Source organism: Orycteropus afer, unplaced genomic scaffold, assembly GCF_000298275.1.
Source record: "Orycteropus afer afer isolate SDZICR_OR568_19922 unplaced genomic scaffold, OryAfe1.0 scaffold00003, whole genome shotgun sequence".
Taxonomy (NCBI): Eukaryota; Metazoa; Chordata; class Mammalia; order Tubulidentata; family Orycteropodidae; genus Orycteropus; species Orycteropus afer.
In genome coordinates, this window is record NW_006921590.1 from 21,627,026 (window position 1) to 21,641,095 (window position 14,070).

A 14,070-nucleotide genomic window follows, 5' to 3' on the forward strand; every position below is an offset into this window, starting at 1 on the left:
CCGTAGTGATACTGCCTCAGAAACCCAAGGAGGGGTCGCTATGAGTCGGGTTTGACTCGACAGCACATAACAACAACAACAACAACAGATGCAATCTGTATATTTCAAAAGACAAAACTTACCAAATAGGCATGCAGTGTAGTGATCTCTAACCCAAAGGCAACTAAAAGATCCTGCTCACCTCAGCATAAACTCTAAGCAAGAGAAACTGAAAACTGGGGGGAAAATACTAGATTCTTACAGAATGCTATTGTGCTCTACAGACTATTTTTTACAAACATAATCTCATTTAATCCTTACAACGCTGTTGTTGTTGTTGTTATTTGCTGTTGAGTCGGACCCAACTCATAGTGACCCCCACTTGGATTTCCGAGGTGGTATCAGTATGGAAGTAGATTGCCCAACCTTCCTTCCGAGGAGTGGCTGGTGGGGCTTGAACCGCCAGCCTTCTGGTTAGCAGTCAAGTGCCTTAGGCACTATGCTACCATTCTTGGACATATACATATAAAATAAGTCTGAAGATAAACAAAGAATGTGCCTACTTCATTTATATGTGCATTTGGCTATGAACAACTGCTCTATGTTGTTGGAGACTGAACCATGGGTAACTTATGGGGGGGGTATAAAAAAGAGCAGTCTTGTTTAGACCCCTTAGAAAGCATACATAAGTGTAAAAGGAACTGAACAGATTCTGGGGAAAAAACGTTCTAAGAAAGTAACTTAAGTGGCTAATACCAGCAATTAACAAAACAAACAATTTTCACTCAGTTGTCTGGACTTGGTGAAAAACAACACAAATCAAACACTATTTTACTTTTACACAAATAATAGGAACCCACCGTCTGTTTGTTTGTCAACCCTGTCCTCCTGGAAAGGTCTTAAGTGCTATGCTAATTTTTTTTACATGTTACTATAAAAAATTAGTATAGTGCAGCTTAAGAAAATACAGGGAGGTGGGGAGAGGGCATTTGGCAAAGAACTGTAGAAAGCTTGTGTTATTTGCATAAAAATACACTTATCTACAGTTATTTGAGGGGAGAGGCTGGAAAACAGAAAAGGGAAAAAGCAGAGGAGGCAAGCAATTTTTAATACCCCCTGACTAAAACTAGTTTAACCTAAATAGTATCATCATGAAACATTATTCACATCTACTTGTTCATCCATTCATACATTTATTCAGCATACACTAAGTGCATAGTGCCTAAGGCACTTGACTGCTAACCAGAAGGTTGGCAGTTGAGCCCACCAGCCACTCTTTGAAAGGAAGGCTGGGCAATCCGAGGTAGAGATACCACCTGGGAAACCTAAGGAGGGGTCATTGAGTCCGGTCTGACTTAAGGCACATAACAAAAACAAACGACTACTTCTGAAAGAAGCTCTGATGGCAAAGACCAAAAGGTATTTGGTTCCTAATCAAAAGGCTGGTGGTTCAAACCTACCAGCCTCTCTACAGGAGAAAGACCTGGCAGTCTTCTTTGGTAAAGATTTACAGCCTTGGAAACCCAATGGGGGCAGTTCTACTCTGTCCCATAGGGTTGCTATGAGTCAGAATCAGCACAACAGTAGGTTTGGTTTTTGAACTGCTTCTGAAAACTGAACTCCAATTTGTGACAACAGTTCTTAGAGCACCCATGCCCTGGCCTTTCACCAGTTTATTTTGTTTGGTCTAGAATGCATTGTTGTTGTTATTTGCCGTCGAGTCGGACCGACTCATAGCAACCCCTCCTTGGGTTTCCCAGGCAGTATCACTACGGAAGTAGATTGCCCCATCTTCCTTCCAAGGAGTGGCTGGTGGGTTTGAATCACCAGCCTTCTGGTTAGCAGTCAAGTGCCTTAGTCACTACGCTATCAGAGCTCCTACAAAGCAAAGTGGAGAGCTGCTGATTGTCCATTAGATTTTCTGACCTAAATGATCCAGGCTGCCCATCTACCCAAATTCACTTTGTGATCCAGTTACTGTTTATTATTTATGATGTCCCCACAAGTTGCTGGGCATGCAATTGTCTTCCCCTTGCTCCCCTATGCAAAAAATAAAAAAAAAGACCTTAAGTTGAATGCAGATACTAGTTTTGCAATCCAGTTTCAAAATGTGCTTGTCATCTATGTAGAACATGTAAATACAGCCCATGTTTATGCCTGTAAGGAGCCTAGTTTACTTAACTATGGGTCAATAAACATATGTAACTCTCTATAATTTTGTTTAAATACGTATAATAGATGTGAAAAGCCTACTTGTCGCCCATTTTAGGATACTCAGCATCAAGACAGAGGTTGATGTAAATGCGGTAGTGCGTTTCTCCTACACAACACAATACTATGGTGACAATAATGGTAATAACAAAAATAAGCACTGCCACCTTGGGCAAGGTCAGATGGCTGGTCCTGGTGAAACTGGAGGCCCTGGTCAAGCTGCCAGCAACAGGTGACTAAACAGCTGCCTGGCTATACGATCTGTCAATTCCCTCAGCCAGCAGAAAATAGTCTTTTTCCCCCTCCAACTGACTTGACGGCACATAACAACAACAACAACAACAACATCCCTTACGCTGAAAGGGGAAAATCAAATCCGGTGTCCCAAATGACTTGACCACACAGATGCAGTACCTTGGTGGGGCAAGTGATTAAACTCTCTGAACCCTGGTTTCCTCCAGCCTCTATGGTTGGTGCTGCCTTAAGTATGTACCATTACATTAAGCAGATAATTATGCTAAGCATTTTTTTATGCAATATTACATATAGTGTTTAAGAAATTGTGGCTATGTATATTTCACTGTATATAAATTACATTTCAATAAATTGCATTAAAAAAAAAAAAAGAAATGGTAGCTATTGTTATTGCTTCCAAATATCAAAGTAATTCAATAGCTGTACTTCCTTATTAGAAAAGCACCTAAGATCAGTGGTTGCCATGGTCTGAGGGTGGGGGAAGAGAAGATTGCAAAAGGGCCCAGGGGAATTTTTTGAGGTGATGGAATCGTTCTGTATCTTGACTGTGGTGATGGTTACATGACTGTAAGTGTCTTTCAAAACTCACAGAACTGGACACCAACAAGAGTGTATTTTACTTTATGTAAATTTTCCTCAACTTAGAAGTACCACGCAAAGTATTCAATTAATTCTGATTAAAATAAAACATCCAAATGAATAGACATTGCAACTTCATTATTTCTAAAATTAAAAAGAAATCTAAGGCCTAAAATGCTACTTTACATTTTTACAAGCGCTTGAATTACAGAATTGAGCTATTTGTAAAATATGGGACGCCATCTGAACAATTAACCAAATTAACTATCTCAAAATTAGATTAGATTGAATGGTGTGATGAGTTGTCAGAAAATTGAAACTGATGTTTTTATTTACTAGATTACTTAAAGTGACAAATAGAATAAATGGCTTCTTCCCTAAAAATCCAGTAAGGGGCCTTTGTAAACAATCTAAAACGTAATAATCCAACATTATTCTCAATAAGCTAAGGAAATGAGTTCCATGCTGCATTTATCTTCTCAAGGTATTTATAAAAGGTTCTATGAGGCTGCTCACTCTCTGAGTTTTCACACTGTTACCATAACCAAGGAGCTCTTGAAGTATAGATCTGTGCATCTATTTTGGCAGAATCTGTAGTTTTACAACAATTTCTTACTCAACACCATATTTACAAAACAGATGGTGTTCCAAAAAAACGGTTTTAAATGAGAAATGTAATTCTGGTCAACCTACAGTGTAGTTCTACCATATGTCTTGCACCTCAGCAATAATGCCCTTTCTCTGCTCACTGTTCATCACATTTAGGCCATTATCTCTCCCTCTGATTTCAGGATCCCCACACAAGAGGAATGTCAAGATTGTAATGGAGATGGAAACTAGGAAACGAGCAAAGCTCAAGCGCCCAACACAACTAATACAGCCCTAAATGTTGGTTTCTCAGCCAGTGTGCTCCCTGCTATTCCCCCACATCTTGAATTATCACCTTGCTTACTGTACTTGGTTGAATACTGCTCCCCTAAAAAATTCATGTGCACTCATAGCCCGTGGATATGACCTTATTTAGAAATAAGGTCTCTGTAGATGTAATTAAGGGAATATGAGATCCTACTGAATTAGGATGGTGCCTAATCCAATGACAGGTGTCTTCACTCAAGAAGAGAGAGTAGAGTGATGACACAGACAGATATGACAGTGATGCATCTATAAGCCAAGGAACATCAAGGATTTCTAGCAACCACCTGAAGCGAAGACAAGGCAAAGAATAATTCTCCACTACTATCTTCAGAAAAAGCATAGCCCTGCCTGTGCAACAACATGAGTTAGGACCTCTAGCCTCAGCAACTGTTAGAGAATAAATTTCTGTTGTTTTAAGCCACTCAATTCTGGTTATTTGTTAAAGGCAGCCATAGGAAACAAAGGCACCACTAATTTAATCCCATCTCCATCTTAGACCACCTGACTGCATTCATCCCTTACATTTAGATAAAAACATAAGGAAAACAAGGAAAAATGTCATTACTGCTTTTTTCACTTTCCAACAGCATTACCTTCTGCTAAGCTTTCTACAGGGAGCTCTGTGGGCATAGTGACTAAGGCATTTGACTGCTAACCAGAAAGCTGCCGGTTCAAACCCACCAGCCACCCCTCAGGAGGAAGACTGGGCAATCTACTTCCGTAGAGATACCACCACACTCACTGAGTCAGAAAATGCAATATGAAGAATTCTGCCAATTCAGCTGTTAACGTGAAAGTCTTCTTTACGCTATTGGGCTATTTATTATCTTGATGCTGTAAGTTATATCTTTAAAACAGACCACACTAAATCCCTAAAATCTTATTTCATCAAGATATAACTCAAGGGGAGACATATCAAGTTACTTATTTAAATATAGCAAACCATTTTCCTATGAATCACATAACCTAGGGCTTGTTCAACTTTCAAGTTTTCAAAGATGTTTAAGAAAAATGCAGGTTAAAAATGGAGGCAAGAAAACAGAATCAATTAAGTTATCTTAGGAGGCATAAGATAATGAATAAACTATTAGATTGACAAATCCCAAACCACTTGTTTCAGAAATTAACAAAACTTAAAAGAGAAAACTTGTACTTTTTCATCACTCCTTCTTTCCACCATTCATTCAGTAATCAAATGTCTATTCAACCCCTACCAAGTTCCTGCCGCTGAGTATCTATGGATATAGCAGTAAACAAGAAGCCCACTGCCTTCATTAGAAAGAGGAAAAGTGAGAAAATAATTTTGCAAGTTTCAGAATTCAATAAAAGTATCAATGTCATTTCTAAAACCAGTGATTTCTGAACAACTAACCATGTCCCCATGTTCCTACTAGAGTATTCAATGAAGAAGTGATATCTACTGACAAGTTCTCAATTCCATATAAGAAATAATTGATAAATTATTCCTCTTTGTAATCTCCCATGAATGTAATTGAAACAGATGCTGCTGTAAGTAAATAGTTACACTATGAATCCCACCAAAGACACCAATGAATTTAACATTTTTTAAAATGCAAATAAACCCACAAAAAAAATTTCACCACAGGTATTTGTTAACCAATAAAAACGTAATGAAACTATGCCAATGGTATTGATAATTATGCCAAGTTGAAAGCAACTTCCGTGGAAATATAAACCACAGAGTAAAAGAAAATAAAAGTCACTAAAGTCTATGTATGCAGCAAAAATACATTTTACTTCCCTTAGTTTAAGTCTAAATATGTGCTACATGTCATTAACACACTTGATTTTTAAGCCTTTCAATTGTGCCCCTGTCCAGACATAAACTGTGCAAACAGATGACAAAGCGAAAAGCAGTTTCACAACTGACTGTTACATAGAGTATAGCAAGGTGGTATATTTCACTAGATTATTGCAGAAGTTGCTAACACCATTAGACATTTTACTTGGAAAATTTCTTATAGATCCAATTAAATTTCGAATATTATCAGTGCCAACTCCCTTCACTGTGGCACATTCTGCCCTCTCTCCTGTATCAGCCACAGTATGAGTGCAGCCCTGTCAATGTGCTTTCTTCTCAGGGTCCTGGTCATCCCTTGATTTACAGAAAGCAACGTTTTCTTATTTCCTCCAAACTTGAGCAGAATAAGCTAGTCTTGCCTAACACTCTGCTCTTCTTAGCTCATCAACTATTTTTTCACTTCATGTCATGAGAAATATTTTTACACTGCAGACCAAAATGTAACATTAGAATGAAACCACAACAAACTCAGGAGTTCCTAATATTACTTCTTGAGTTTAACATGCACAAAGCAATCGCTGGCTTTCTTCTGCTAAATACCATGATGCAAAAAAATAAGAAAACCAAGCAAACAGTCCAAAAGAACTTCCACAGAAGAACTGGAGGCCTGTCTACTGCAGTAAGAAAAAGATTAAATCGTGCAGAACTGTAATCTCTCAGAGCTTTTGAGCCTAAGAAAGCAGAAATCTGCATTTATGGTTAGAAACCTACTTCATTTCTCCATATGACTAAATGACTACAGATTGTGTAGCCTTTAAGTATAACCATTTGCATGAGTCAAGTATACACACAGATCAGAAGAAACCTATTAAATAATCCCTGCTCACCCCTTGGAATTTCTGAAGAAAATGTCTCCACATAATCTTCAACTGTCCTTAAAATACAATAGAAAACCTTACAGGGAAGTCTGTTACCACCACAGGCTACCAAACAGCATGCCCTGCCTGGGCAGGTACAGGCCATAATTCCACGCCAATCTTGCAAGAGGTGACAGCCCCAAGTTCAACGGGGGATGCCTGTACACAGCACTCCCTGCACCTTCGGGATCACCTCTCCATTCTTTCCAAATGCCATTTGCATCCAATCTGTGCTCAACCAGCCTAAGCACCCGCTCACCAGTGGTTCCTCTTAGCAGTGGGCTCCCCCTACATCTCCCTCCTTATACCTCCTTCCCAGGTGGAGACAGACCCCAAGGACGACTGGGGGTGGGCTATAAGCGCTCTTCTTCCACCTACCTTGATGATGCTGCTCCGGCGGGGCAGGCCGCCTGGCTTGCTCTCCCGGGGGAGGGAACCGGCAGCCGGACTGGGGGTCAGGGCGATCGCAGTGCCGTGGGGTCCCTTGGCAGGGCTGGCTCGGGCTTCGTCCCCAGACACGCCGAGGCTGCAGTCTCCGTTAGAAACCCCGCCGCTGTCATAGCGCGCCCGCCCGTGGCCGAGGCGACTTCCCCCGCCGCCACCGCCGCCTTCCCCGGCTGCGGCTTTCAGCGAACCCTTGGCGCCGAGGGCTGGGCTTGAGGAGGTGGGTAGGGCCCCGCCGGCGGTGCCCCCCCGGCCGCACTCCGCCATGGGCGCCCCGCGACCCGCCAGCACAAAGCCGCGTCCCCGCGTCCCCGCCGCCGCCTCGGGCCGCCGCGCGGCCCCTCCTCCTCTCCTCCTCCCGCCGCCTCGGCCGCTTCTTCCGCTTTTTTTTTTTTTTTTTGTTTATGAATCATGTTATCACTTCCTTCGTTGTTATTTTTTAGTATTTGCTAAATATTTGTGCTGGTTTTTTTTTTTTTTTTTAATTTAGATGTGATGTTTGTTTCGAGCTCGCCTCGCGCACGCTTAAAGTCGTGGCGACAGAATTATCGGAAGATTCCTGCAGGGGAGAGAGAAGAGAGAGACACAAGTCAGCTCCAGCGGCTGCGGAGCCGGGCTCCCGGCACCTGGGGAAGGAAAAACACGCCCCGGCACACGCGCCGCGGCGGGCGCCAAAAATAACCCGCGCCGGCCGGGCGCCCACCCCGGGGTAAAGGAGCACCCACCTCAGGTGTTCGAGGCTCCCACCTCGAGGTAACAGAATGCCCACCTCCGAGGCTCGGGGCGCTGTCCCTTGGGGTTCAGGGTTCCCACTCCGGGGTCGGGAACACCCACCGCGCGGGAACTGGGCGCCCTCCTTGGGGGCTCGGGGCACCCACTCCTAGGACCGGGGCATACACTTCGGGCACAGGGCCAAAGGGAACCAGCGGACTCTCAGACGCTATCCCGCCACAAGGAGGCGCCTCCCGAGGGTCACGCGGCCCCGGGCAGAAGGGCGGGAGGAAGCGCCGGGGTCTACTCGGACCCCAGCTCGGCGGAGGCAACCGCGTGCCGGGTTTCTCGCTTTCCACCCCTACTCTCCAGGACCCGCTGAGGCCAGCGGTGCCAGGAGGAAGCGCGTGGCGGGCAGTCGCGTCCCCGCTGCCCCAGAGCCGGGTGCGGCCTGGGGGGCAACTCCTAGAGGGGGCAGCTCATACCCACCCGTCCCCGCCCCATAGTCGTCTCCGCCTGGACTCGGCGCTGCCCCCTGCAGGCCACTGGGACCCTCCTGTTGGTCCTCCCCCTGCAACCCACCACGGCCTCCCGAACAGCAACCGCCTGCTCGAGGTCGCGGCTGCTCTCGCCAAGGCCGGGTCATTGGGCCACCGGGATCTCGCTGCCAAGGGACCATGAGGGGCCGCTGAATAGCCCCCCCCCCCGGTGGATCTGCCGCAACTGCCAATCACCCGCCCGGCGAACAGAGGCTCAAGGACTGTACGGGCTACCGGGCTGGGAGCTCAGTTCCCGGGCTGGGGGTCTTGGTCGCTGTGTCTCCCGTTTTTTCCCGCCCTGCGCGGAGAACTCATTCCACTACCACCTAATTCGGGAAATTGCCATCCGGACTCTCCCCTTTGGGCTTCCCTAGCCAGTCAGACCCATTTCAGATATTAAAGCCAATTCCGTGTCCTTGGTCTCTTGAACTGTGAATTGATGCTAGATGCAGGGATGCTAGGAGGTGGGATTGAGAGGTTAGAGGCAGATACATAGGCTGTGCCTATTCTGTGCTCTTGGTCGCCCCGCGGATATTTATCACGGTCATCCTTCTTAGTACCCTTCCCCATAACGCTGCCAGGGATGCCAGATGGTCCAGCCTCTTGCGTGTCCCGCCGTGGATCAGGCTCTTCTTTTGGGGGTAGAGCGTTAGCTGGTTCCACCATTCTCTGGTCTTCTCCTAGCATGCTTCAGGCAGATTAACTGGCCTAAAACTCAACCCTATTCGTGTTGCTTCCTTAACACAAAAGACCTCCCTGGAACCTGACTGGGCCCAAACTCCATAGAGCTTGGTACCCGAGGCCCCACCCTGCCTAGCTCCACCCACCTCTCCATCCCAGGCTGGCAGGGCTCCAACCTCATGCCCTTCCATAGTACCCTACACCTGTGATCCAACTTGTGTGTTTCCTTTTCCCCCCCGAATGCACTCGTGAAAGATGTGGAGGAGAAGCTGCTCCACTGGGGGTAAATGTGAAGACCTTGTTTTCATTAGTTTGATGTAGCAAACTGCCAAGTAGCCTCTGAGGAAAGCTGCTTTACAGGCATATACATACCCGCCCTTGCCCCTGAAAATAGCATCTAACACCTTCAAATTATGTCGGAGGAATTTTAATTCTTCTGATCCTCTGGATTCATGTTTTTGTAACCCATCGCCCGAGCTTTTCTCCATCTCTCGCCAATTTGGGCCTATATATTAACAAATATTTTCACAGTGAAAAACAAAGTTTTAAAATTTTATTCAGTCTCATCCCTTTCTTTTCTAGCTTTCTTCCAAAATACTAGTTTTTTCCTGTCTTATGATAGTTTTAGAAAAATATATCAGAATAATTCAAATCAGATTCTTAATCTACCTTACGGAATTTATAATCATAATACCCTTGAGTATGCTGTGGGGGAAGGAAAGAATGTTGAAGGCCTTTATTCTGAAAGTTCTTTAACTTTGATATTTTGAGTAAATTCCTGGGGTTATCTCTGCCCTCTACATTAGCATCTAATTTTTCTTCTCACATTGACCGATATTAGTAAAACGCTAGAAGAGCAATTCTACAATGATTACAATGGGTTTCCTGGGATGAGTGGGGCATATTGAGGTTTTAACCCCCAGGACGCTTTTTGTAAAGCCATGATCTGTTCCCTAATTCCCTCCAAATTGAGCACCTGTCCATCTCAATCTTGACTCCCAACAGGTCAAACTGGGAAGTCTTCATAAAAATGGACTTGGCATTTAAATTAAAATGTTTCCCAAAGCATCTTGGCAGACCTGTAACTAATAATGCCAGAAGCCCAAGGGCTGTGCCAGGTTTCTTTTTATCCCCATAAGTGCTTGTCTCCCACAAGCCACTGGTCACACGCCTGCTGATGTTACAGCTGTATTTATTCATCACACAAACAGCCAAACTATAGATACCATTTCTTTGATTTGGGAATGGGAAGCAGCATGTTCCTCTGACATGTGCAATTCTCAGCTCCCAACAGGCTTTTTAATAGCTAAACTCAGATTTTTTTTTTTTCCATCATGAACAGCATAGTAAGCAATTGTTTCTCCTCCTTCCTGCTTGTCTCTCTGCAGTTACTAAGTGATTGCTTTCCATTTCTCCTATTCTATGAACAATGTTATTGAAGAAATTGTAAATATTTTGCCAAAGTTCTTGCTGAAGTGTTTTCACAGCATTATAAAATTCATAGAAGTTGGAGTTAGAAAAAGAGCCAAAATATCATAGTCATTCCTTAGAAAACACTGCCTAATAGTTCCTTCAGACTAATTCTCAGAGCAGGGCAGTGAGAGACAGGCAAGACATTAATAAAATGCTCATTCTGGGTAATTCCATATTGCTTGTGCCAATATATGTCTTGCATTCATACACTAATGGTCAGATTCTAATGAATAATTTTTCAAAATTTAAAAATCAATAGATGCCTTTAAATTTTTATATCCAAATCATGCCAACAGTCCATAGTTTTAACTCTATTAAATTTTCCTTGTATTTCCACATACTTCAGTTAGTCTAAGCTATTGATAATTGTTGTCACCCTTCATTAAACAGTCTTATATTTGTCTATATCTTTAATTAGATGCCTAGAACTTGACCTCCTCAGGCTCCTGATCCATAATAACCTTCCTTTGGCCTGACCAAATAACACTGATGCTATTTACTGACTTCTTGTCATTCATGCCCTTGTAGGTTATGAATTTGTACCTAGTTTCTAGTTCACAGGCCCTTACATTACAACTCTCCAAATTTTTCTGATTCACTGCACACTTAGTTTTCAGCTTATTTTCTCCCTCAATATATTACAATTTTCATTTTTCAAACTTCAATCTCATTTTATTTTCTGTTTTTCTGTAAAGACACAGCTCAACCTCTGAGCCTTCATATTTGACGGCTTTCCATATGCCTAATGGGAGAGCTAACTAGAGCAGAAAGTGTAAGTCCAAACTGCTTCAAGGAAATAGCAGATTGTATCGATATGCTGTGCATACTGGCTGCCCGTTTGCTTCCTGGGTCAATCTAAGATGTTGATTTTAAACTATTATGCTCTTATGGCTCAAATTATGTTATCATTGTACTAAACATTAGGGAATGCATAGAAATTACCTTTCTTCCTGGGTAAGAGTGTGGTAAGTTAAACCTGTCAAAAACTTTTACTTCCATATTCTCTCTCTCCTTTGACACTAAAGATCCTTCACCCATTTTCCTTGGAGACTGGTGATTCAATGGTTAAAGTGCTCAGCTGCTAACTGAAAGGTCAGAGGTTCAAACCCACCAGACACTCTGTGAGAGAAGGATGTGGCAGTCTGCTTATGTAAAGATTTACAGCTTTGGAAACCTAATGGGCCAGTTATACTCTGTCCTATAGGGCCAATATGATTCAAAACCAACTCAACAGCAATGGATTTGTGCGATTTTGGGCAGCGGGCGGTGATCTTCTGCAAGTGTATATGGCTGCTAAGAAGGTAGGCACTCTCAGGGAATTACATCAGTGGCTTCCGTCCACTGAGGAACCACTGTGTGAATTCATTAAATTGTCCTCACTGGCTATTGAGTTAGGTAGCACTTTGAGGGAATTTATTTATTACCAAGAATTTCATAAGATTATTCTATCAGCAAAAATGAAAAAGGATAGACTAATAATTCACTCTAAAACTTGCTGTTGCTTATCACACCACTTTTGTAAAATCTCTTCTCATGTATTTGACCATATTACTACTATTATTTTATTACAGGAGCCATTGCAAACACAAATGGCTTTGTGAGCCAGGCAGGTGATGTAACGAATGAAGCTGGATGGATTTGTTTCATAATAGCATCAAAATTTGTAGCTTTTCAATGGTGATATACTTTACATATCAAATATAGAGGATTACTCTTCCTAATTCATCCTTGATTTGTGAATCTTTATAGAGCCATAACCAAAAATCCAAACTCACTGCTGTGGAGTCAGATCTGACTCATAGTGACCCCTCCTTGGGTTTCCAAGGCAGTATCACTGCGAAAGTAGATTGCCCAGCCTTCCTTCCGAGGAGTGGCTGGTGGGTTCTGGTTGGCAGTCAAGTGCCTTAGGCACTATGCCACCAGAGCTCCACTTACCACTTAACTCCAAGAAACATAGTATGAACGTAACAATAAATAACAATTGACACTCAGCCAGTTGGGGACAACAGTGTGGAACAATGAGCACTCAGGTAACATAATGAGGAATCTTACTGCTCCAAGAAGAACAATATTCCATGAGGGAATCCTGACTCAATGCTGTCAGGATCATCTTATTTTTTAAGAGAAGCCAAAAATCTAGAATATGAAACTTGCTATTGTGTTGGCTCATTGTCTTAAGAGAGAGACATCCACAAACTGAAGTATCCACATATTGTTCCTTATGATGTCTTCAGGGAGACCATTTTTTCCCTATTCTTTCATAAATATCATCAGAATTTTCTGTAAGCTTTCTAACCAAACCATTTCATGTATCCTGTATTTTTTTTTTTTTTTTTTGGCTTCCAACTCACTTTCCCTTGTCTACCCTTTCCCATATGCAAAACTCAGAACTATTTAATCTCTGAATGCTTAACCTAAGGAACCCATTGTTCTGCCAAAAACTGCCTTTTCATCAGTCCTCTTCCTTTACTTCCCTAAACCTGCCTGCCAGTCTTAACAAGCCCTTTGCTTCCTCCACCTGCTCCTACCACTCTCACTTTATCAGCACTCTTGTCTACACTTTTTTTCCCATACTGGGCCTCATGGCCAAGACTTTCAACCACATTCTCACTAGCATGTCCATGTCCTACAGCTGTGCTCACCGTGCCAATCTACCAAAAAACAAACTCACTGCCGTCGAGTCAGATTCAACTCATACTGACCCCTCCTTGGGTTTCCAAGGCAGTATCGCTATGGAAGTAGATTGCCCAACCTTCCTTCTGAGGAGTGGCTAGTGGGTTTGAACCACCAGCCTTCTTTCTGGTTAGCAGTCAAATGCCTTAGGCACTAGGCCACCAGAGCTTTACGTAAATCCAGCTATAGGCTTTCTCCACACCTGCTCCCTGACTGCCACTGTGCTGACAAAGAAAAATATCTCACTGGAACCATTACAATCGGATGATTTCCTCAACAACAATAAGATAAAAATGCAATTTAAAAAATGGGCAAAGAACTTGAATAGACATTTATACAAAGAAGACATACAAATGGCCTATACGTACATGAAAATATGTTTAATATTATTAGTCTTTATGTAAATGCAAATGAAATCATCAATGAGATGCCACTTTATTCTAGGATAGCTAGTGGAAAAATGGAAAACAACAAGTGTTGGCCAAAGAAATGCTGTCCTGATCCATTGCTGGTGGGAATGTAAAATGGTGCAGATACTATAGAAAACAATTGGCAGTTCCTGAAAAATTAAACATAGAATTACCTTATGGCCCAGTATGCTATACCTGCAAATATTCTCAAAAGACTTGAAAGCAGGAACTCCAACAGACATTTGTACACCGGTGTTCACAAGAGAATTGTTCACAATAGCCAAAATATGGAAACACCCTATGATGGTTGGAGCTGTGTGTCAACTTGACTGGACCACAATTCTGTGTGGTTTAAGCAATTGTGATGTGAGTTGTTCCAATGATAGAATCAGATGTGTTTTGAGCACCCAATCCATTGAAAGGGAGTTTCCCCTAGGGGCATGGCCTGCTTCCAGTATATTTATGGACATCCTGGGAAAAGGGACACTGTTCTGTGGATCAGGATTCTGTTGTGCTGCCTA

At 42.9% G+C, this 14,070-nt stretch overlaps 1 protein-coding gene across 1 annotated transcript in view; it reads right to left on the minus strand.

Moving 5' to 3' along the window:
- PLCL2 (phospholipase C like 2) overlaps positions 1–7,329 on the minus strand; it is a 267,613-nt gene extending 260,284 nt beyond the window's left edge. The window contains exon 1 of the mRNA XM_007936615.2: positions 6,997–7,329. Within this exon, the coding sequence (XP_007934806.1) occupies positions 6,997–7,329 (333 nt within the window). The remainder of the gene's footprint in view (positions 1–6,996) is intronic.
- Positions 7,330–14,070: the final 6,741 nt, after the last annotated feature.